This window comes from Anarhichas minor, unplaced genomic scaffold (assembly GCF_050575085.1).
Source record: "Anarhichas minor isolate MPS153535 unplaced genomic scaffold, ASM5057508v1 ptg000021l, whole genome shotgun sequence".
Classification (NCBI taxonomy): Eukaryota; Metazoa; Chordata; class Actinopteri; order Perciformes; family Anarhichadidae; genus Anarhichas; species Anarhichas minor.
Window position 1 is genome coordinate 8,339,581 of NW_027466467.1, and position 26,161 is coordinate 8,365,741.

General features: G+C 40.9%; 2 protein-coding genes across 2 annotated transcripts; both read right to left on the bottom strand.

Moving 5' to 3' along the window:
* Positions 1 to 827: 827 nt before the first annotated feature.
* On the bottom strand, positions 828 to 17,172 carry synpra (synaptoporin a). The gene is made up of 6 exons (XM_076096116.1): positions 17,155 to 17,172; positions 16,964 to 17,029; positions 3,481 to 3,605; positions 2,329 to 2,527; positions 1,870 to 2,061; positions 828 to 1,079 (listed from the first exon to the last, which is right to left on the bottom strand). The coding sequence occupies exons 1-6, from the start codon at positions 17,170 to 17,172 to the stop codon at positions 828 to 830; spliced, it is 852 nt and encodes a 283-aa protein (XP_075952231.1).
* Positions 17,173 to 19,620: 2,448 nt separating this feature from the next.
* LOC142954694 (uncharacterized) lies at positions 19,621 to 26,161 on the bottom strand. The gene is made up of 2 exons (XM_076095877.1): positions 25,947 to 26,161; positions 19,621 to 21,336 (listed from the first exon to the last, which is right to left on the bottom strand). The coding sequence occupies exons 1-2, from the start codon at positions 26,143 to 26,145 to the stop codon at positions 20,552 to 20,554; spliced, it is 984 nt and encodes a 327-aa protein (XP_075951992.1). The 5' UTR covers positions 26,146 to 26,161; the 3' UTR covers positions 19,621 to 20,551.

Sequence of the window (26,161 nt, forward strand, 5' to 3'; positions counted from 1 at the left end):
TTAGAGAGGTATAACATATATAATGAGGGGGAAAATCTCCCTCTTTACATTATTCAAATAAATAAATAAATAAATAGGACAGTGTGATAAAGAAGTGAAAACCCTGGAAAGAAACATGCTGCAATGGTTGCATACTGTACTTTTGTCCTGAACAACCCCTGTGTAGTGTATTTTGCAGAGTACAGTTATTGCTTTAAGTCTTTCAAATTTCTGACATGATCAATGTCAGACATGAGTTGAATGTATTTGTCATAACAAATATAACACATACATTTCACTAAATGATCTTCTGAATCTGTGTCTGAATTAGAAATACTCATCAAAATATAGTTCCAGTTAGATTAGAAAAAAATAATATACTGTACATGTAATAGTCAGAAATGAGTCAGGGCAGTATGATTTTTGTAAACTTTCAGAGGTTAAAATGTGTTTAAAAAAAAGCACAGATACGACACCATGCACTGACTCAACACCATTTTTGGAACTTGAAGAATTATACAAACACAGAGCACTTTTTCCATCCACAACAGTGCAAATCCAGTCAAAACAGTGAATGTCAATCACCAAGCACAGAGATAGAGACCATCACGTATGAGTATCAAACTACAAGAAATACAACATTCAGCAAACAACACTTCTGACAGAGAATGAGTAAAAGGCTAAATCTAATCATTTTGTACAATACCCAACAATACTTGTATCCCAAAAGGGTGTACTTTAATGCCTTTTTTATGACCATGTGTTTTTGACAAACTTTCCACCTCTCCCATCACCCCCCTTGATTGCTCTGGTTTAAAATGCAGAAGTCACGAATCAAAAAGGCACGGCTACATTTGATTGGAGTAGGAGGTGGGCCCTCCCACCTGGCTGTACTCGGACGGCTGGCTGAGGTTTCCCTGGGTGTTGTAGCTCCCTGACTGGTCAAAGCTTCCCTCGTTGTAAGGCTGCTGGTTAAAGGTGCCGGACTGTTTCTCAGATGCCCCGCCTGCTAACTTCGAAGCACCCTTGTGCCAACCGGTCTCCTTAAAGACAAACCAGATGTTCCCAGCCCACAGAACAAAGTTGAGAAACCCAAAAACCTGAAGGGAAAGAGAATGAAACAAAGCAAAGTTAAGCAAATTAGAAATTCTTGACAGCTATGCACACTCAAATACTTGTATTCTTACATCTTTATTTTTATTCCTCTGTGTGCTATTATTATTCTTGAACTACTTCATATACTCACATAGAAATTGTATTCAAACTTGAAAAAAAAAAGTTCAGCTTCTGTAGAATGGTGGGCCTCTTTTTTCAAATTGTTCATATCATTCATCATTTTTTTAATATTCAAAATTATTATATATTTTTGATTCAAAAGAATCTGTGGATCTTTTCAACTTCTCTTCAGCATCCCTCAACTTCAACACCACCTGACAAATTCAAGGACTTTCACCGCTTACACATACCCCACGCCATTTCAGCTACATTCAACTCTTTCTGTTTTACATTTCAACTCCTTTCAACGCTCACATACTTCAACTGATCACTTCAAACCATTTCGGGTCTCAGGTTTTCATCTTTGAACAAAAAATAAAAACGTCTCCCGCTCTCAAAATTTCAACAGTTCATACACAATTTACACCAACTGCTCTCAGCACTTACACTTCAAGTGGCATCTTTTTTTCAGTTCATACACTTGAACTGGTCGTAATATCTTTCAGGATTTCCAGCTCAACTCAACGCACCACTTACACTTCAGCGGGCATTTCAAGTCATTTCACTACTTTAGCTGCTTCATCAAATTCACTCAGTGCATCAAGTTCTTTCAGCGCTTCCGTTATAACTGCTTTTTCAACACCATAGTTTGGGACACACATCCGTTGAACCTACCACTGAGGTGTTGAGTCCGGACCAGCGTGGTCCATAAACAGAGCCACACTTGTTAGTCTGGACTTTGCAGGCAGAGATGAGGAGCTGCACCTCATCAGGATCAGTGGCCATTTTCACATCAGACAGAGCCTTGGCCCACGCAGAGGAACTGACGAGCCACATGAAGGAGAACACCACTGTCACTATGAAGTCCTGATGGCATGTAAGAGAGAAGGGGCAGGATATGGAAAAAATTAAGCTCAAGAAACCAGAACAATACTTTCTTCCTACTTCGTGAAAATAGTAGTTGCATGATGGGGTTTGCTTTGTATGTCTAGCATCATGATTCCTTTGGCAGAGTCAGTATTATGGAAACAGAGGAATAGAGTTAATTGAGAATTACAGGGTAAGATTGTATGATGTTGAGTAACAACCCACTAAAGACTGAAAATGTCCTCAGTCGGAGTCCGCTGTACTCACAACGAGTGGTCCTCGGTTGTTTTCGCGGTACTTGTTCTGAAAGAAGATGTAGACAATGGTGGCCATGAGGGAATACAGGAAGGCGAAGACCGCAATGGTGACGAAGAACTCTGCAGAGGATGAATAGTCTCCAATGAGGAACACGCGTTCCGTCCTAATGCCCTCACACGCGGGCGCTTCAAAGGACACCTGGTGCAACCTGATACACACAGAGGGAGGTACAGGGGTCAAACCCATTTCAACAAAATGGTGCATCTAGCATTGTTTTGCCAGGATACGTTTCACCAAAGGAGGTCTTTGTAAATGATGATACAGTGCTTAAAATCCCTGTCTTTAACTATTGCCTGTCTGACATTTTCTGACTTTTAGCATAATACCTCTAACAACATTTAATGAGGGGAAACAATCCTTATTACAGTATGACACCAGGAAGTTAATCATTTTATGTTTCTTTGCAGATTTCAGCTGAAAGGAATTAAAACCATTGAAACCATCAACTTGCGGGAACTGAATGCCTCGTAATGTCGTATGTTAAGTTTAAAAGTGAGTTCACACAAGTCAGAAAAAAGCATACTCTCTTATTCACCCAATCTTGAGTGAATAAGAGTGTTGCAATACAGATAGTTTCAGTTTTATCTGCTGCTTTTAATGAAATAATCCTACCTGTGTCCACCTACACATGTTATTTTTGAATTCACTAACCTCCTACATTATTTCACATTGCTTACAAATATATTGACTATGTTGGCTAAATCATGATTTTTACATCAAAGAAAAATAATTTAGCAGATTTCCCACTAACATTGCATTGCCCATTAAGGCTATGAGAACATTTCATTCTACAGTATTATTCAAATTACATTAAACGGTCATGGTTTTTGCTGGTGAACACCCATAAAACTATTAGTTCTCCATGTGGAAAACTGAAATGTGGTTCCATACCTCAGAGGAGGGATCCCACTGTACTGCACTGAGCTGTAAAAGCTACTCATACTCTGTACAGATTGCACTGATGTATGTGTGTTAACAAAGGCAGAAGAAAAGACTGTTGTGTATGTGAAGAGACACTGAACGTTGACAGATAACACTCAAGTAATATTCATTCAAGTACCATTGTGGCTGGCTTCCTCACGCACCTTATCACTTACTCACCTGAAAGGATAAGCAAAGTCGATGCCAATACCGAGGTTGCTTCTGGCCTTCTCCATGCAGTCGACACTAACCTGCAGCTGACCAGAGTAGCCCCCACATGTCGCAAATGCAAAAATGGCAAAGAGCTGCACAAAGAAAGAAAAAATCAGATGCGCACATAAGGCACAAGGATACGAGACCTACAGAATTAAATTTATTTTTCTTCTTTTTGGCCATGAGCCTGGGGTCAGAGCCAGATAAGAAGGGTTTATACCTCCATTCTGCCCTAAGTCGGGGTCTCCCTCCCTCCCCAGGTTCCTGCTTCGTTCTTGGTCCCTAAACTCCCACATAGACAAGTTACAATGTGTACCACGGACATGTCAAAACAGAGGGTTTTTGATTAATCACAGTCTCCTTCCCCACTCGTCTTCTTCTGAGTTTGCATCTGGCAGCAGGTCATAGTGACCGGTTCTTGTTTTCCCCTCCGTTGGAAAACCTGCTTTACTTGTATATCTGCTTCACCCCCCTTCTATCTTCACCCAGGCTCCAAGGCCTCTATGCTTACTCCCCTACTCGATGCGTCTGAACCAGAGAGACGGTTAACAAGCAAATCCTCCCACTGATGAGTTTGGTTCGTGCATATTTACATTTAGCTGAGTTTCGCATATTTTCGTACAGTGAAACCTAGACTCCCTGTCTCTTCCTAATCCCTTGGTTGTTCTCTCACCCCCTGACAGAGCATCCTGTTTCGTATGCACACAATTGTGAAGTAGTTGCTTTCTTGAACTTTGCTTTACCTGCGTGTCAAAGAGGTTACATGGTTGATGCGGACAAAAGAACACAAACACCCTGCCTCAGTGATGTGAATAACATATGACAATGACACAGGCCAATATCACCGTATGAATGTGAATGTACATTACATATACATTTCAAATTATAGATATGATTTTACACAAATATATTTCAAGACACAAATACATTTTTCTCCCACAGGTTCTTATTAGACACCGTTTGTTCTTAATTGTATCTCACATTGCAACAACAGGTCAGTATCACCTCTCTACTTCATAACAAGTTCAATGGAAGCAAGAGTCTATGGATCTTTCAGAAACAGCTAAAGTTTTTAGTCATAGACACAATCTTATTTCCTTCAGTCACTGATCGTGTAGTTTTTAGGGCACCCTAAAGTATTGTACTGCTATAAATATGTTTGTATGCTACAGAGTTGATGAAACTAATATATTAATCTAATACATGTCACACACAGAGACAAACTTTACTGCTTGTTTGATGCAATACACAGATTTTTGTGTGTAAATTATGTGTGCATGTTAGTTCAGTGTGTATCGACTCATTGTGTGTACACCCGTGTGTACACATACTTGCTGCATTTTGCCTTTTCTGTCTTGCATCTTGATGACCATTACGGCTCTGCTTGGACTGACTTTACTGGCAATGTCAATCAGGACATGTTTGCCCGAACGAGTCAAATGTACTGGTTTATTTTTAAATTTTCCATCACAAAGATTAATATACGTATGCAGTATTAGTTGATTTTATTGGCCAGACGCTAACTCTGTCGGTCTGCTGTTTGGAGATGTTGATAGGTAGGAATTATAGGAGCTTGCTTGCTGAAAGCAGCTTCCTGTTGCTGCTGGAATCAATGCTGGTGTAAAGTTGTGAACCCAAATAAACAAAACAACGTTGAAAGACATTAACACGCATCATAGATCTCTGGGGAACTGAAGAGTTGGGTGATAATTCTCTGTGCGTTTGTCACTATGAGCAACATCTCTCGCTTTACATATAATAATTTGACCCAGTGTTAATATTAAAAACAAATTGATTAGTGCAGCTTTAACAACATATCAATTGAGTTTGAGACACCTCAGAACTGAGACACAGGAAACATTAAAACTGTGACTGGAATTAATTTCTACTAACGAGCCCAAGTAGCGAATAGTGAGTGTCATCAGTCCCACCTTTTAAACATTTTGCTTACGGACATCTCAACAATTTCTCCATCGTGAAGCCAATTCAACACCAGCTGATAGCAATTTGGCTACATCAGCACATGGACGACAATAGCTGCAGTGAGTGCTTGAGTCTCCTCTTCTGTCCACTGGGTCTTGAGGAAGAGATCACTGTTTCTGCTTTTGTTCAGAAGAAGATCAGCTCCGAACTCTTGCTTTCCAGTAAGAAGGTTTTGACGAGCCTTGCGTTTTTACTGTGTCAAATCAGTGCACTCTTCTCTAACCACTACAGTTGAGAAAATGCATTTTATTCATTCTCGCACTCCCTACACATCCTGTCCACGACCACTGCTGTGATTAAATAAAGCTGTTGCCTCTGCTGAACACTCCACCAATACTGTGGCCCAAAGAGACATAGCTGTGGACTTTGCCTGCCTCATTTGACAAAGGATAGAGATAATTAGCTCTTCTCTCACCACTTTGCTCTAAAAGTGATGAGTAGTTTTAATGACATCTCGTACGTAGTGATTGGTAAAACTGAAAGAAAAGGCAAGAGGCAAGACATTTCCAGCTGGTTACAACCTTCGGCGGTTTAATTAGTCAACCTTGAAGCTGGAGAAGAAATGTAAAAATGCATTGTGAACATTTGCTGGAGAGTGCTGCTAAAGATGTGAGCCAATGTACTTTTTTAGAAAACATGCAACAATTCTTACTAGTTTAATGAAAATGCAATGGGTTAAGTGACTCAATTCAATTTTAGCTACGACACACCCTGCGGTGCAATGAGATGTACAATATTTCTTTAAACTGATGCATGCAATTGTAAGAAGCGAATGGGTACAACTCAAGTGAATATCTGTTACAACACTTTTTAAGGTAGAAATAATATTGACTGGTAGATATGAGAATGAAGAAGGAGCCAATGGACTGATGGGAATACAGCAGCTGACAGTTTGGTGTCTTATGAGTTAAAACTGAAGGACTGGAACCAAAGTCAGGATTAGACAGAGAAACAGGCTTCTGGTTATAAAACAACAAACATGAACATGCAGCAAACACATAATCACAGTCAGACGCTCACATCCAACCATCTAACAGACACACACCCTCTGCCCTTAATATGCTCTCTCTCAGCCCAGTTTTCCATATAAAGCTCCTATAGCCTCAAGACTTCTCACAACCGTGATCACCATAATCAGACCTGACGCCTAGTTAGCACGAGCCTCCCCTCTCCCATATTACAGCTGGCAAGCTGGACGTGCAGCTTGCCAGCAGCTGGGGAGGAGACATCTCTTTAGTTTGAATGCCCCTATAGGCCTCTTGAGGGCGCTATTTAATAAAGCGTCAGCATTATTAGATCATTCAGCCACACTTCCCACTCTCATCCTGGCAATAGCTGTGAGCATGTTATTGAAGTACATGGAGATTGTGTGTATGTTTCTCTCAAGCATGTGTTTGCACTCACAATATATAAACCACAACGGTGTTTACTAAATATGTGAGGAATACATGTGAGGAATCTGTCAATACACACAGAAAACTAACATGTCACCACAGAGTAATTTATCAGTACTTTACAGTTTGGTTACTGACATAGTTAACAGACTGAGGTGTTGATTCTCAGGAAATACTATCAACATCACAGGGGTATATTTAACTACGTTATACCTTTACTATAGTTTTACTATAATAAAAATATTAATACCTGTTAACCGTATGGTATTTTATTACTGTTTCATATAAAGCACATTTTTCTCACTATTGAGTGCCATATATATATATATCATTTTAGTATTCCATTCTTCTTAAATATATGTCTAGCTGGCAAAATCTTTATGCACTTTGAAGCTTCAACAGATTCTCTGTTTATTGACCTCCGTGAACTTTGCAATTACAATCAATTTTCTATACAAATGGCAAAGTGAGGCCTTTTTATTGGATCAAATAAAGAAATAAAGAGGAAATATAGTCTGTGGTTGTGATGTGACATATTTTGAGACGGTAGAAACAGTTGAAATTATTACATATTATTTATGTTATGTAATTATTCTACAAATGCATTCAGCTATAAAATGCAGCTTTTCTCTTTTAAGGGAGGCACTTATGTAACATCGGTTGTAAATTCCACTGTGGATGATGGAAAAAAAGTAAACAAAATGTAACTATAGACGTCAATGCCCACTGCCGTCACTGGTATACTCTGCCGGCCTCAACTTATTTTACCGTCCTGCTCTTATCCACTAAAATGATATCCAGTTTGCCATCTGCCTGATTTCATGTGAATGCAGCATTAACTATAGCTATTTATTGGCTATTAGGTTGATGCGCCGATGCTACATAGTATGCTTTTGTGGGTAGTTTGGTAATATTTCTAAATAAGAGCATCAAAATAGAAAAAGTTACAAATTTAAAAAAAAGTATTCTTCCCTCATTTGGGCGCCCCTATGGATATATGGCCCCCCCTAACATTCTCCTGTACCGCCTATTCCTATGATGGTCTGGATCACAAAGGGCTGAGCAAGGTGTGGCTGGGTTACGTCAACCCAGATCAAAGGTGCTATATGATAAACCGAGGACTAGAGTTTCCACTTGTTCCCTGCAGCTTCAGGCTGAATGCTGCTTTACCTGGCCATTATGGTGCACAGCTGGAACCTCTGCAGGGAATTCCTCTACTGGAGTGTTTTTATGTGATTATCTCTCTGTATTTTGGTTGGTTTTGAGGCAAGATGAGGCCACAAACAAACACGCAGAAATGTTCCCAACCGCCCACACACAGGCTTAACAAATTCACATATGCAGCTAAATCATATGCAGCTGAAAGGATAAATACTGTACGTGCAGACTGTGGCATGTGCTTATTTGAACAAACAAATGGTCGAAGAAAAGTGACCAGAAGAGCGAGAGAATAAATACGCTCTCCTAATTATCACCCCCAGATAAACATCTCTCTCTCTCTCTCTCTCTGTATGTCCATACTCTCTTGCTCGCTCCTGCAGCTGCCTCCACTCCCTGTGATTTTCGGCTCGGGTTTAGCCCCTCTCATTTCTGGCTGGGGCTTTTGAACAGGAGAGCGTGGCATTGTGGAAGGAGGGTGGGTGCTAAGCCCTGCGCCCCCGTGTGTTTATCTGCCTCTCCCAGCTGGGCTCCTCAGGGAACAAGAGATAGAGAGAGAGAGAGAGAAAGAGAGAGAGAGAGAGAGAGAGAGAGAGAGAGAGAGAGAGAAGCCAGGGTACAGGAATGAAAACTGTCTGCAGTGCAAACAAAGCTCTGAACAGCCCCGTTTGCCGTTTGCCCTCTTCTCCACTGACCTACATGGCTTTGACGATCACAGTACTTATCTGAAGACCATTATTTGCTTTCAAACCAATGTGAGGTACATTTGCACTTCAATCAAAGATTTAAAAAAATACAATTTGTGATATAATCTACAGATTTAGGTGAGTGGATAAGTGTGATAAGAGAGACTTAAATGTAGCTTGAGCAGGGTTGGAGGCTGCAATGAAGACATGAATGAACACTGTGGAAGAGCGAAGGCTGGCTGAGGATTATGAAACTGATGCACAGGCTTCAGGGCTTAACCACCAGCAATCAGACCTATACTGTCCAATACAAACAGCCCTCCATTGTGAAAAACAGGAAGACAAATATGGTTTGTTAAAAAGATGAGCCAGGCAGAGAAGCAACATGGAAAGTGAAGTGGGCAGAAAGACAGAGAGTATTTAAGGAATGGCGTCTTGGTATATGAAGAACATTTGACTGTAAAATAGATCATATAAAAGGGATGACAAGAGAAAATGGATGAGCTGCTTGAACAAGAGAACGTGATAAGAGTGGCAGAGGAAGCGACGGAGGTAGCGACAAGCGGGGAGGTGAGGATCACGTTAAGTGGCAGACGAGCTATAAGGTGTATTAGCTGATGAGCTGCACTTGATATTTTCACAAGCCAGACAAAGATGCCACTCACACACACACACCGTCCACCTGCTCTATTCAAGTCAATAGGAATAGTTTGCGTTGTCAAGTGGCTGTCTCAGGAGGAGACGCCTCAGATGTTCAGCCCCTCTCCATAACTGACTGGGAGGGCAAAAATCTAGGACAATCTTTATGAAGACATAAAGAAGGAGAAAGATGAAACAGAGACAGAGATTGAGAAAGAAAGACATATCTCTTTCAAACTGCTTGTCCTCTACTATAAAATAAAACTACACAAACCACATGGAGTGTGTGGTTTGAATGGGGAGAAGACAAGCATATGCAGTCGGGCAAATTATTTTGTTGTGGAATATATGAAAAGCACCTCTCAGCCCGAGTCATGCTAACTTTGCACAAAAAAAGATCCAAAAGCCATCCAAAAAGACATTTTACATGAATTGACTGAAATGAGCCTGGATAGGGATCTTCTTCTGAGGGAAACGTGCTGACTAATCAAACTAGCATCCTGTTCATCTGCACACATGTTACAGGCTGTGGGTCACTACTTAGCATGTGTACATGCTCTTTGGATAAGTTCACCTTCTCCGACAGACTTATTTAGACGTGAACTTTGATCTTAACTGGGTTCAAGCTTGCCGTTATTTCTGAACATTTTAACCAACCACAAAAGCAAGTGAGGTAATACATTGCTTCATATGCCGCATGTTATCATTTCTCTTCTGCTTTGGTGCACTTAGCTGTTTCTAGGCTGGTGATCTTAATTGATGTAATATGCTGCTGTGGACGTGGAAGTCTGTGTTCTCATGCTTGTGAATTCATACAGCATTTCCATTCACTAACAGTCTATGTCCAGGCTTGTGTGTGCATGGATGCATGTCCTCTCTGTGCATGTTTGTTTGAGGGCTTGGATGTAAGTATGCAATGTGAATGTATGTGAATGTAGAGTAAAAATATCTCACTCTCTCCACTCAGGCAGAAGCATTCGACACAGTCCGCACACACACACACACACACACACACACACACACACACACACACACACACACACACACACACACACAGTCTTGCTTGCTTTCACTGCTGCAGTCCACCAGTGTGCAAACATGAGCAATTTCACGCCATCTAATTGAGTACAAAACAAAAGGACAAACACAAAGCAGGAATGGAAGCACAGCGCGGTAAGCAGACAGATGCACAGTTAAGTTAGCCTTTACATTAGAGTGATGAAGAAGGGATATCACCCCAACTGACATACTGTTGTTGAGATATGGAAAATAATTAACTCAAATTGTTGTGATTTTACTGTTTTTAATTCACTTAAAAATGGGGAAAACAAAGAAACAAATCCTGTTACATCCTTACTTTCATACCTGAGACAAAAGGTTTTTCCCTGCTCATCAAATGATCAGAGGATATTGATCTTGACTGCTGCATCAGTGTGAAAAACCCAGCTACTTCACTGAGCCTTTAAAGCGTTCTGATCTTTGCTTCAGTACTAGCAGCACCGCAGAACAACATCAGTAGCACATTGAGCGGCGGCTAATCCCTTCCTGCGCTGGGAGAGCTTTGTGCCCTGCATAGCCCAGATTCATCTTTCCCACTATCTCTCCCTCAGTAAGCTTGACTGACCACAAGCAGGCAGAAAATCTCCATTTATTTTTGTAACAGTGCCCCTTCTTGGATCTCCTCTTCTCCCCATGGGGTTTCCATATAGCTACTTAGTTAGGTGACCTAGCTGGAACCCGGCCTCTGCACCCTGCAGCGAAAGTCACTGCACTTATTAAGCTGGGGGCACCCAACGGAAATGTAATACAACCACACTGTGTGTGTGTGTGTGTGTGTAGTGCTGGGTTCATATGCGAGGAGGAATGTCTTCACAAGAATCTAAAGATGATCCAAATTCATGTCAGTCCCTGTGTCTCACTTGTAAAAGGAATACTAGACGTTCAGGTTAAGGACCAGGTTTGGATTGAGGTCCAAATTATTGAGTGTTGAATGTGAAGTGTGAATATCAGACACGTGGCTTTGGTGGTGTTTTATCATTGGACTTACTAGTCATAGACTGTCCATTAGAAACAACATAAAATGTACCTGTATTCCCACAATACACTGATGACTGACTTTGTAGTCTTATTGTCAGATGTGCTGCTCTATGTCTTTGACACTCAAGTAAACAGAGCTGTCACTAGTTGGATCAAGTGATAATTTGACAAATGAAACATTTCATCATTATAATTTCATTTAAATGCAACAAGTAGACGAGACAGTTTAGGACGGCTTGTTTTTTCATTGTCCTTAGTTTTTTCCTACCTTTGGTTTAATCTCATTTATAATGATGTTGGTGTATTGTAATATAAATACAGTGTGTCTTTGTGGCATTTCTATTCCTTCGTGCTCTTGTGCATGAACATACTGTCTGGACACCTGTGCTCCTCCATGCGCTGTGTGTGTGGGATGTGTTGTAGAGTTGACATATCCTCCTACAGGAGAAGACAATCCCAACCTTTCCCTGACTGAGTCACAGATGGCGGACTGTCGTCTCAGGGACACAGAGGTCCAGCTCTGACCTGATGGTCAATAAAGGCCATGATACATCCAGGAGACCAGCAGCTACCACAACCCTCAACCCAAGTTTATATTAAGATCACATTGTTACTGAAACGTTACTCAGATTCAACTTCAAGTGGAAAAAAACCCCAAAATGACCTGAAGCTGAAAGACAGACCATTAAACCATGAGAGCAATTCTGTTTTCTTTCCAACCAAATCCTTCCTTAAGTGTTTTATTTCACATTTCTACACAATTCAGGATCAGAGTCACTACAAGGTACACACTTGCATTCATTGATTTTTGGGCACTTTGACAGCAGCACAATAAGCTGTAAACTCGGACATATTATCATCTTATAACATTGCAACATCCGGCTTTAGTAGAATTAAACTACAGATTTCAAATTCCAAATTAAATGACAGATAGATATAAACACATATGTACCAAAAATAACATCAAATTAAATGAGTTTTTCAGAGAGGTTGAAGAGAGACCACCAGACGTAAAACTTTCAATCATATGAGATATTTGAGAATATCAGAATGACAGATATAAGGGTTCAGGGTTGACAGATGCCACCAGTTGCAGAGCAATTTGTGATAGTTATTATGAAACATGTCATTGTTTTGCAAAAGTTTAATTAGTGCTCTGATTCACCCCCAAACCAAATAGACATCATGACACTGAGATCTTTGTTTAAGTCGATACTACACACCAGACGGCGCCATCTCTAGAAGCGTTTAAAAGAATTGACATTTTATTCCTCAGCCTCGTGTTCCCTTGTCACAAGGAATTGAGTGATTTCAGTGCTGAAAAACAGATCTTTGACCTGACAAGTCTCTAGTGATATCTGTCAGCAGCTGTGGCCAACCAATCGGCATCTCCCAGTTTTCCTTTGGTGTTAGTATGTGTGTGTGTGTGTGTGTGTGTGTGTGTGTGTGTGTGTGTGCGTGCTTATGCTCCTGCATCAACTGAAAATTGTGCAGCAATCTGTCAAAAACAATAACACATTAACAAGATGATAGTCCAATGAAGTAGTAACACAAAATGTGACAGAGAAAGACAAACAGTGGGAGAAAGAACTGAAATTGAACTTTGCCAATCCTGCTGTCAAAATCGGTTAATCCTGTGGTGTATTTTATTCACGGGAGGCTTTGCTGTATTTGCATAACTACAGACTATTTATGGCCCAGCTCACTCAAGTTCCCAATGAAAATAAATAATGTTCATCCGGTAGTGTTTAGAGATTAGGGTTCCACTCCCAATATTTAATTAATTTACAATACAAAACATGTCTGCACTAATCAGAGTAAGAATTATATTCCATGCCTTCTTAAGGCAAACCTAATAATAGGTAGCACATATCTACCAACATATGCATGACGGCTTTGACTCCCAGATCATTTGCCAAGGATGTGTAGGTTTGGGCTGTAATATGCAAACTACACATGTACCAGTTTGACTATTTTATTTCCAGGCTACATTTACAAAAATAGCAGGAAACACACACACATTTTAGCCGGAGGAAGACATTAACCATTGAATCTATAAAATGTCAGAAAATGGTGAAAAAAATACCATCACAATACCCCAGGTCCCAATGTGACGTCTTAAAATTGCTTGTTTTGTTCTTGTTTGTTTTCGTTTTTACTGTGATACAAAACTGAGAAAAGCAGCAAGTCCTCACATTTGATAAACTGGAAACTAGCATATATTTGGCATTTTACTTGATGAATGATAAACAATCAATTATCAAAATTGTGGGCCAGATATTTTCTGTCACTTCACTAATCGATTAATTAACTACAGTAAATTGGTATTCGGAACTAAATGCCACTTTTGCTAATAGTTTTTGTAAGGCGAACCAAACAGCCTTGTGTTACGTTTGTTACACTTCATTGAGTTTCATTTGTTTTTCTTATATCCAATTCGGCTGTATTAAGGCTCCCGATCACCACAGTTTAACGTATTTAGAGAGGAATTATGATTCCAGGCTTCCCTATACTCCTCTAATTGGTTACCTTAATATATTATGAAACCAAACCAACCATTTGTATCAATAGCCTCAGTCTTTTAGCACATTGTTATGTATATGTAGCCACCCCTGTGACAAGTATTCTATTGTTGCACAGCTTGATCTTGCACAGACACACAAACATACACTATGCCCGCCCACTTTAAGGCAAAGTTAATTGGTGTACAGTGAACTACTGAGGATGACATCATAGCACAGTGGGTCAGTCCTGAGATTTGGGTAAGAGGACGATCCTTACTCATAAATTAGACTCATCCTTTGTGAATCATCAGTCTGAGTTGTGCCGTAGTACAGCAAGCCACTGTGTTGAGACAGTACTTGTGAAATCACCCCGTGTGAGATGATACAACAGTGCATAAAAAAGGCATGTATATCATTTGCATCATGTGCTCAATCAACTGAACAATTTTGTTCCCTTTCGCCTTCACACACACACACCTTCTGCATGAGTTGGTTATTGGTGGAGAGGAGGGGGCCTTACAGCTGTTTGGAGCGGAATATGCCAGTCACTGACGGGCTGCCAAACAGGCCATGGACTACGTACACACACACACACACACACACACACACACACACACACACACACACACACACACACACACACACACACACACACACACACACACACACACACACACACACACACACACACACACACACACACACACACACACACACACACACACACACACACACACACACACACACACACACACACACACACACACACACACACACACACACACACACACACACACACACACACACACACACACACACACACGTAAAACCATCCTCTAGAATTTCCTGCAGACATGGCTGATTATTAATTTGCCTTCTCCTTGTGCAGACCCAGTACTGACTGAGAATGTAGGAAACCTACTAAACTGCTGCAACTGTCTTGACTGAAGTTAACGTAACCTTTAAACAAGCTTCTGTTTGTCCACATGTCCAGTCAGCCATACACTCAAGGGTTCATTATCATTAGCAAGGTAAATGTCAATGGCTGCCTTGAATACAGCCTTTAAGGCCTGAGGGCATGTCAACAAAACAAACTGAAAGACATGTGTTTCTACTGGTGTCATATGTGGGAAGACATTTGCTGCAAGCCTCTTGAAAATGAAGCACGATTGTCATAAGCACAGAAAATAAAGTGGCCGACAATGTTTTTCACAAGTTGTGATGTTTTATTTTTTTGTTTTATTGTTGGTCATCGTGCTAATCATGACATTTCCACACAAATGTCTAATAAGATAAAATGAAGTGGTGATATTTTGGACAAGACATGGACGTGAACTGCAACATGACTGATTGACGGAGGCATACAACCGCTGTTTTCTCTCTTTCTGTGTCAGTAAATCAAGAGGGAGGCAACAAGCAATAGTCAAATTACATGTATGTGCACACGCGCTTGGAAAATATAGATGATTGTGATGTGAGATTTACCTCAGCTAAATGTATTTTAAGGTCGAAAGGGAGTCGCTGTTTCAACGGCGCTCTCAAAAGCCTGGTCCAGTATCCCTAGAGATCACATCTGTATTGGATGATTCTGCATCTCACAATTTATGTGCAAATCCAACATCCAGTGATAAACCAGGAAGTGATGTGGCCTTGATATAACAAGGTGTAACAAGGTGTAACATTTCATGTGGGAGACCAGAGTTTGCGTCCTGTCACAGACCTGCAATTAAAACTTTCTTTTTTATTAATCTTGACCACCATCTTTCCTGAACTGTAACCAAGTTTTGTTTAGTTGCCTAATAGTAACCATACCATAACCATTGTTTAGCTGCCATAACTACAGTCTTCCCCTGTCCACAACCGTAGTTATCATGAGTCAGAGAGTAATCACGGGCCAAATGAGGGCAAGTAGCCCAGTTACATCACTTACACTACAGATGGAGGCTGAAAAAGAGAGATCAATTGTAGCTTGCATATTGATCGCCTATGATTATGAACCAGGTGATCCTGGATCAATAAGGATGTTACAGGATGGTGTGCAGTCATTTTCACACAATCACACATACTGCCCTCCACCACTCTCTCTCTCAAACACACACAGAGTGTTATCTTAATCGTACCCTGCTTTGGATCATCTGCTTGTTCTCTGGCTCTGGCCCACAAATATCACAGTGAATCTGCTCACACGCAAACAGCCGAAAGGGGACACACTGGGGAACTCACCTCACTGATAGACATCTGCTTTATCTCAGCTAAAGTGTCACGTGTCTGATGAAAGTGAGTGTGAGCGAGAGTGACCCCCTTCACAATAAAAACAAATCTATCTTTAATATATTTTTATGGACATTCTCTGCTACTTCAGGATTCTCTGCACAGTTGATGGCATTAATTAAAGTGGGACACACACACACACACACACACACACACACTTCCCTCATGGCTACAGTCATTTCTCTAAACTGACATCAAAGAAAGTCACTGATCTCTTTTTTGCCTTTGGGCTTCTCTGCACTGTACAATAAACAGGAGAGACTACAAACAGCACCCAGCTTTGATTCAGTCAGAGCTAGAGCACCCCGTTCTCATTGTTGATTCCTGTTATATCATTTCACTTGGCGTAAAATGGGGCATTTTTTTTTTTTGGACTGGCGCAAAGCGCATGGTGTTGGCACAACGCATCCAAAATACGCATAGCCTAATTGAAAAGCTACACAGCGGTTTCCCCTGGCGTGTAGTTCTCGCTATACATCCTTACATAAACTTGAGCCATTTAGTCACGCTGAAACGGATCGTAGCCGAGATGATTTCGGGTAAGGTCCCTCGCCGTGTGGAAGTAACACAAACATCACTATTCAGGCGCCAAAAGCCATCTGATGGAGTTTAAATTGTAACAGAGATAAGCAGGGCATTAACGAGTCAAAAGCAGTCAACGTAGCAATACACATGCAGACTCTCATTGCACCCTATAGTTCATTATATAATACGCTGATGTATTTACGCTACATAGTTATGTTATTGCATGCAAAAAACAGTCAAAGTTTCAACTCACCCATTCCAAAACACGGATAAATCCCAGAGGTAATTTTAGCACTTGAAACGTCCCCACAGATGCAAGCTGCAGAAGGACACAGAGGATAACAACACATTTCCTATCACCAATTAGCGACACATTTGGCCAATTTAGCAAAAAATCACACATCTCTGAGTCCAGATGATCTCGCTAATCGCGCCGATTCTCACCTGATCGGCGGTGTCCATTTCAACAGCACGATAATTCTTTCTTACTTGTTTGATTGGATGCAAACAATCTCAAACCGCAAGCCAAGACCCGATTGATGTTCTGTCGCGCGTAATAGTAAGGGGCTCGGGGCTCTCGGCTCAGATTCCGACTCCAACCGGAGGAACCCGAGTCCTCTTAGTTTACATTTTTTTTTTTTGGCGGAAGGGGGGGGGGGCAAGCCGGGCAAGCTGGGATTCGTCTTTCCAAAGAGGAGTGACGCCTACATTTTCTGTCATTGGAGGGATTTGTTGTTCTCAATTGTTCTCAATTTGGGTTAATAATGGCTGTTACTTGCAATATATTACAATATTTCCACCCTCACATATTTGTTTGGGTTTTAAGGCTTAGCGCACATTTAAATTACAAATAATTAAAATATGGTTGAAGGCAATTATTTTATTTGTTATATTTACGTGATGGCTGCTATAGCTGCAGCTAGAGGGCAGCAATGTCAATATATTTGCTTTATTATAAGTACAATTAATTAAAGCTGCAAGCAGCGATGAATGGATCAGTCCTATTTTTTAACTTGCCAGAGATGGTTGTTTTTTTTACCGTCAGATAGGGATGTGAGAGTGGATTCAATCTTGTTATCTAATTCCTTAAAATAAAACGACTAAGTATATCTCCTAATAGTCAATCTATTCCTTTAAACACAAGTTCACAGGTCCACCAGCTAACTCCAAAACTTAAAATAAATGTCTCAAAAGCAGCAAATAAGTTACAATGTTTACCCCACCGGAAACATGACTCATTTTGTGGAGACTTGTATTTTGCAGTCCGTGACAGCCAGGCTCCATTCATGCACACACACACACACACACACACACACACACACACACACACACACACACACACAGGTGACTCTGTGTGATGCAGTGTGATGATCATTGACTGTCTGAATGCAGTTTTTCTCCAGGAGAGAGAGAGACTGAATCTCACTGCACTCAAGATGCTAGAGAGCGAGGGGGCCTGAGTCTGCTACACTGTTGACAATTCTTGTAAAGCCAAGTGCAAACTGCTCTGACAGCATGGCTCATTTCACAACATCTCTCTCTCTCTCACACACCCACACAGACACAAACATAAACACACGCGCACACACACTGTGACGCAAGCATCGAGGAAACAGCAGTTAAAGTTAGAATATCTCTGTAGAGGGAAGCTACAAACACTACCTTGCCTGTTTGTGTTAATAATTAAGTGATTTAAATTGCTGCTAATTCGGAGAAGATAATTAATTTAGGTCTGTTGCAGAAATGTGTGTATGTGAAAATTTTATTCTATATAATATAATAATATTCTCATATTATTTGTGGCAGGAACTGTAATCGTTGACCCTTGGAAGCAGTATGTGTAACCAAACCATTTAAGCAGTGGAACTTGGTTTATTTCATACTTTCCTTTGTCATTGACAGAATACGTTTTCATCACTAAAAACCTAAATTCAGCCAGCATATTGCAGGAAAAACACATCATGTAATGTCCTTGTGATTTCTCAAAGTGTCTGTGTTATTGGTTTCACCCAAAGACGATAGCAGCTGAAATGCTGCCCCCTGCAGTCGTATAGCCGAATGGGTTATGGTTTTGATTGGAAGTAAAGCCCAAAACAGTTCTATTTAGATACAATTAATACCTATAGTGTTGTGTAAATTAAATTGAGTGAGTTTTAGAGTTATCTGAGAACATTATAAATGGCATAGATGGAGCCCAAATGTACCCAAATGGCCAATTTAAAGATTCCGCCTAAAACCTCTGCCCATTCTACCCCCCTTTTTTCAGTATCAAAAGATCACTCCAAAATACCTCATTAAGAAACCAAAACCTTAAGGAACACCATAGAAAAAGAATACAAGTGGGCTCATTGAATCCACAAGAGTCTCAGCTTTCCATCATACCCAATGTATGCACTTCCAAGACACTTTAGGGACCCCAGTATGCAGAAATATTCAAATATTCCCTTTTTAGAATAAACTAAAATAACACACTAACTATACTTTTTGTATGGCCTCGTTTTGATGTTCTGTCTTGATATGAAAGCTTCTCTGTGCCTCTGATGTTTTGATATGCGTTTGATTCCCCAATTTTGGGAAAGATTTCCACCCTATTGTGTGGTTGTGGCTTATCTGACCCGCTGGCACCGATGACAAGCATTAAGAATAACTAAATAGAAATAGCCAATCTTCTCGCTGATGGTCTCGTTTACTTATGTAGGTCATATAGAGGCATCAGTATTAAATTGAGACCTTTTCCGAACCACTTAAAAGTTCCTCACAGTAATGTAAGTACAGGAGACACTCTTGAATACGTCTGAACCACATTTTCCACATCAGTTCTGTATTTCTAATTGTAATCCTTGTGGTTACTCTTGTACTGCTGTATTACACACACATATGCTACAGAAGAAAAAAAAGTTGACAGTGATGCATTTTTCCCATAAATTGTCACACCTGACTTTATATTTTTGTGTTCACATAGCTGTTTTACAACAGGTCCATAACATGACTGAACTTTGGCAAAATAAAAAAAATACAACTATGTACAATATATAAAAATAAATACCAAACACCTTTACAGTACAACATAGGTATCACTAGTTGACAGACGATGTACCACAGCTGTATATGTTATTATGGTCCACATTAACAACATGTACAAAGATGTTTATAGCAGATTGAATTTAAAGGGACCATAGGCATCTGTTTTATCTTTTTTGAATTAGTGTCTTTTATGCTTCAGAATGAAATTCTGGTGGTTCATATTGATGATCAACACAGGTTATGAACAATGTGTATACAACAATGGTATAGAACCAAAATGTCCAGCACATCTGGATCGTAGTCAACAATTTCAGAGAGGCAGTACTCAAGTACGCAGCTGCTCCTCCAGTATTCTGTAGCACAACAATTACATTTTCCTTCACCGGGAGGCGTGTTCCTGTGTTTCAGGAGGGAATAAAATATTTGTAACATAGGTCAACGTGTCACAGGAGTCACAGAACTCTGTTTATTGATTGGCTGTGGGTACTCTTTGGCTGCACTTCACCATTAAAAGTGAAACCATCCCCAACTTTAGTTTGGCCACACTTCACAGCAGAATCAAAACAGCCGCAGTTTTGGAGCGGCCGCCTACAGTTTTCCATAGGCATTGCATGGCGGCTCACAGAAGGCCGCACTTCACCGTTTGAGAAATGTGGCTTCTTGTGAAAAAAAAAAGGAATGTGTAGCATAATGTCATTAGAATAATCAAAGCAACATTTCGAAAAAAGTTCTGGTTCTGGTACCAAAACTCACTGGCACTAGTATCAAAACATTTAAAAAGATACCCTAGCTCTATTCCTTATTCTGTACTGAAGTTCTAGGCAGGACTTTGACTTGTGGACAATTTTACTCCGTGAACTTTTCGCATGTGCCTCTTCATCAGCAGCCTTTCGGTAAATAACTCGTCACAATCCCCACATTTGTACGGCCTCTCCTCTTTATGTTTGGCCAAAACGTGTTTCCTCAGAGTTGAACCTCTGTTGAAAGATTTGCCACAGATGTGACAGCTGAAAGGCTTCTCTCCTGTGTGAGTTCTTATATGTTCCGTCATGTGTCCTTTCAGTTTGAAACACTTGCCACAGAAATGGCAGCTGTAGGGTCTCTCTCCTGTGTGCACTCTCATGTGGTTCTGCAGATTGCTCTGACAGGGTATGTGTTTGCCACATATGTGACAGTCAAAGTTTCCCTTGCCGTCATGTGACTTGCTTTCGTGCGTCTTGAGGTGCCATGTAAGCACCGTTTTTTTGGTAAATATGTAGTTGCATATGTGGCATCGGTATAAGGTGGTACTGGTCTTCTCTTGAGAGTGCTCTGGATCTTCTGCAGGGCTTTGCGTTGGCTCTCTGCTCTCCTCTGCTGCTTTGCAGTCTTCTAACTGCTGCACTGTTTTGATGAGTTCTTTCGTCAAGGCATCCCCGTCATCGCTGTCCTCTGCTGAGGGTTGCACCTCTAGCCCGTTGATCCACAGTTCCTCCTTCTGCTCCTCATGCTCCACTTCAATCTGGGAGGGTCCTGGCTGGTCCTGGCACACAGCCGGGCTCCAATCCTGCTGTTTAGGGGCAATCTCCTCCACCGATATCGGTGCAGTTGACAGTGTGGCATCTGCAAAGACGGAAACAGAAATGCATTACACCGACTGAGTTGTAAGTGCCAAAATATTGCTCCCATCAATCTACGGCCATCAGGAATTTTACCTTTGAGATCAGCTGCCTCAGAGCCACATCAACTTCATGAAGGGTCAAACCAGTCAAGAGCTGAGGACTCAGTTGAGCCTCACGCTAGGAACTATTGTTTTGTGGATGAGTGTTACAGTACAACAATGCCAATATATTACCATTGCATTTTGAAGGAATCAATTTTGAAGTGTTGAATCTGAATACTTAAAGGTGTGTTGCCTATATCCACCTTCTAACAGGCACAGTATACAGGGAATCTTTTCTGAGTCTCAGAGGCATTAGACTTCTTAAGATTGCATGCAGATTTTCACCGACTCATCATTGGCTCAAACTGGCTCACCCTGGCTTGCTTGAGTGTTTTTGTGGGTGTTTATTCTCTCCAAACAGCCACTGATTGTACAGATATTACCTGTCGTTAGCTAGCATCATACACACTGTGTTTGTGTGAGCAAACGCTTTGCTCACATTGAAACATTTAAAATACATCCGAGAGATCTGGAGCAAATTTGCATCTGTTCCAACAACTCGTGTCTTTCCATTGGCCCTCTATAGTCAGTCGTCTATATTGAAGTAGGTTCAATTGATCAACCAAACTTGTAATGCACTGTCATACAGGTTAGTGCAATTCAAACTATGAAACTATACTGTTGCACATCTGATTACAATCAACATCCCTGATTGGTGTAATCAGAGGTTTGCTCTGTCGCACCTGTAACCACACCCAACTGTGATGTCACACCCTAATCACAAACACACATCTGCCAATATGGGGGTCTAGCCTCTTTTGAAGTCATGATTTTATACCGCCACTCATTTCAACATATATTGCTCACAGACACACAATCAAAAAACTGCAGCAGTAATTACATGTACTGTAGCTTTATTGGCATTGCACTTTACAAAACAATACATTACAAGCAACGTTTTGCAAGTCAATAAGAAGAAAGCCACACATGAATTAAAAGCAGAATTTAAGGAAGTACAGCTGTCAATAACAAAGTTTTAAAACACGGTGCGAAAAGCTAATTTTGTATCATAATATAAATAGCCCTTACGATGCATTTTATAGATATAGATTTATGCACCTTTAACTATTTGCTTGGTACATTAAGTGTTTTAAGTATATTTCTTCCGAGCGTGTTACATGTTTTTAATGAGTTGAATTACAGCAACTCATCAGGAGCATCTGAACAATATGAGAAGTTGTATCAGTGCGGTGGAGCATAAGTGCTAATCTGAGGAAGCATGTCAGCTGCAACTTCAATTAACACACAAGCAGAAAAGATAAACCTTTAAAAAAGCCATCACCATCAGATGCCCTCAGACTCACTGTAACTTTAAACAGCAGCAAGCATCGGCATTGCTGCAGCAACAGTATTTCATATGAAGAAGGTGACATCGTGGACCGTCTTCATGTGCTGTTTGAACACGACGAGCAGAGGAAAGCGCTGGCTGCACTGCATGCACTTGAACGGCATGTTCTCCCTGTGTTGGATCCTGGCGTGTTTCGTCATGGTGGAAGACCTGTTGAAGCTTTTCCCACATGTGTAGCAGGTGTAAGGTCTTTCTCCAGTGTGAGTCCTCAAATGTTCTTTGATATGACCTTTCAGTCTGTATCTGTTACCACAAATGGGACAGGCAAAGGGTTTCTCGCCGGTGTGTGTTCTCATGTGGCAGATCATTTGACTCCTGGTGTCTGTTTTTCTACCACAGGCATAGCAGGTGAACGCTTGGTTGGTAGGCTTCGGTAAATGTTTTGCTTCATGAACGCCGAGGTGCGATTTTAACTCGATTTTTCTCAAAAAAGGCTCACAGCAAATCTTACAAAAAAAAAAGTTTTTCTTCTTTGTAGATACTGGAGATACTCCAGAGGATGGTAGCGGTTGGTCATCTGGTGATGGTATCTCATATTTCATGTGCTCTCCGACTGTTATAACTCGAGACAGGCTGTCTGGCGCTTCGTATCCGCCATGCTCTCCAACTGTCACAACTTGAGTCGGGCTGTCTGGCATCTCATTTTCTTCATGCTCTCCAACTGTGACAATCTGAGTTAGTGTGTCTGTAACGTTGCTGTATGCAGGACGTACAGGTGTCTCTACAGACCTGGTACAAAGTTCAGTCAGGTCCTCTTTAATGGTCAGGATGACCTGCTCCTTGTCGGCCTCACTGGGAATACATTCCTTCTGTATCTGCTGCTCCTGAGCACAAAGGGTGGGCAAAGCGATCTGCCTTGAATCTGTAACAGTGGATAGGAAAATGTTTTTGGTAGCAGCTAGAAAAATCACTCCTCTGATCACACAAGAACTAGATGTTGGGAAACTTGAACGGTCCCCAGCAGCGCCGCTCGTCCTAACAGCAGCAGAGAAATCAAATGAAAGCTATGGTTTGAAAACAGTGACTATAAACTTTCATTAAAATTAACTTGCACACCAAACATTAGAAAAACACGATAGATATTCAAAATATCATAAACAGAACAACTGATGGGAGAAACAGAATTGTGTGGAGAACGGGAGCCAATACAAGTGCAATCATATCAATATGCTGCACTACATACCTTTTTCTATCTGGGACATTTCACAAATAAGCACCCAAAATATTCATCGATAGTGAGCATAAGGTGATAAAAAAAAACATGACTCAAATGGTGGATGTAAATTTATTTTATGAAAGAAATCGAAGTACTTCACATGGAAGTAGTAATCACATAGCAGGGCACCTGAGCAAATGGCTCCTACTTGTGATTGAGTAAAACGGCTCAAAATGCAACACAACACCAACACTCAACATCCACACTCGGTGGTATTGAAACTCTAGTCAAGGAGTTTGCAACCTCAGGCCGTAGCTTAACCAAAGGCACCCCGGCAGTAAATGTTCAAGATTGTTTTTTTGGAAACGTTGAAGTGTCCTCTCGTCCGCATGCTAAATGACCTCTTCCAACGCCATTGGCAGCTGCAGTTTGTTAAAAGTTGCTGACCCCTACTATAGTCTGTATGCAATACTGCTGTCACATTATTGGCTGCATTGTATTCCCCCTTGTTTTAAGGCAGAATTTTGCTTCTCCTTCAAGGCGTCGCACAATAACACTGTAGGAAAATGTGTACAATTCAGCACGGCTCACACTCGTCAAATGGGTTGGATGGTAGAGGTGAGAAAGATCTCCATGTTAGCGACTTGCGAGCATTCATATCATCACGATGCTTGAAGGGTTACAGTGTTAGGACTCGGATGTTGACGTGAACACCAGTCAGAAATTACTCTGATATAACATCAGCCTGGAATAAGCCTCATGTAATCACAAATGCTGCTTCCATGCTTTTTGTAGTTTGGGTTCACAAGTGAAATAGGCGGGCTAAATTAAGCTGTATTTAAATAATATACAATGGATCTCAGGTGTGAATAGATTTGATGTTGTGCAGCTGTGTTTCACCCCTTCCGGTCAATGACTTGAATTTCTCTCACAACCCAAACGTGTTTTTTTGCGAGCCACAATAGGCGATGAGGGGCCTAACTCCACATTCAGTCTGGCTGTACTATAATAACACCAAAAACATACACGGCCACAGGTTATAGTGACAAACAGGATATTACAAAAGACATTCAAAATGCACTTTGCAGTATGTGACATCACATCAACAGCTAATTAATTAATGCTCACCTTTAACAAAATAGTCACACCACTTTTAAAATGAATTTAAGCAGCTCCTCCATTTTGTTAACATGAATGGAGTCATAGTAGGCAGTGGTTTATTCAGTCAAGAAAAAAAACTGTGATTGAAAATGATCAAAGCAGTTGTCTCAGTTGCAAGATAGAAGTTGTAGTTTTGCTATTGGTGACACAAGGTCATTTTGGTGAAACACGACCATATTACTGGGCCTGTCCCGAGGTTCTTTCATTTTTACTCCTCCCTATATCATTTGAAAAATCCATATGTTCCAACATGGCATGCATTTGAACAAAGATACAAGAAACCCTTATTTACACTCAATGAGTCACACTTTGTGTACATTTTTCTAAATCTACACACATGCACTTTTATGAATGTGAAAAGGTCAAGTTAGTGCTTGTGAATCGGAAATACATATTATTGTTTGGCGTTTGTTCCCTCCACACAAAATAAAGTATGGAGTGCATATTAACCCAACACGTTTCTTTGTGTAGAATAAACTGAATTGTAAAAGAAAACATTGATTTATTTTCATGTTGTTAGGGCGATACGTATAAATATTGGCATCGTACAGAACTGCACTATGAACAAATCATGGTTTAAATGTTTTTATTTTCTTAATGTGTGCTGTCCTCTCTACAGGTGACGTTGGCTTCCATTCACCATGTACGCTCCCTGTCATTAGCCAGGAAACAGAGACATTAGCTAACATGGCTTGCTAACGTAACGTAGCTGAATGTGGCGAATACCAAGCCCTGGAACTAACTTCACGCAGTGTTATCTGACGTGCTTTGGATAATTACTAACGTTAAGCGTAATGTCAGCTCAGGCACCGACGGAGAGGTGCAGCGCAGACTGAGAAACATACCTGCCCTGTGCAGCCTTATCTCTGGTTTGTAGACCAAATCCAACAGCCGCTGCAGCCTCTGGTTCTCCAGTTTCGTGTGGTACACCTCCTCCTGGTAGTCTATTATTGTCTTCTCAACGAATCCATAGATGTCTACCGCGGCGGCGGTTAGCCGTTCCGTCAGAAAGACGTTGAACGACTGAAGCGTGGAGTTAGCCATCGTGCAGCCTCTGTTA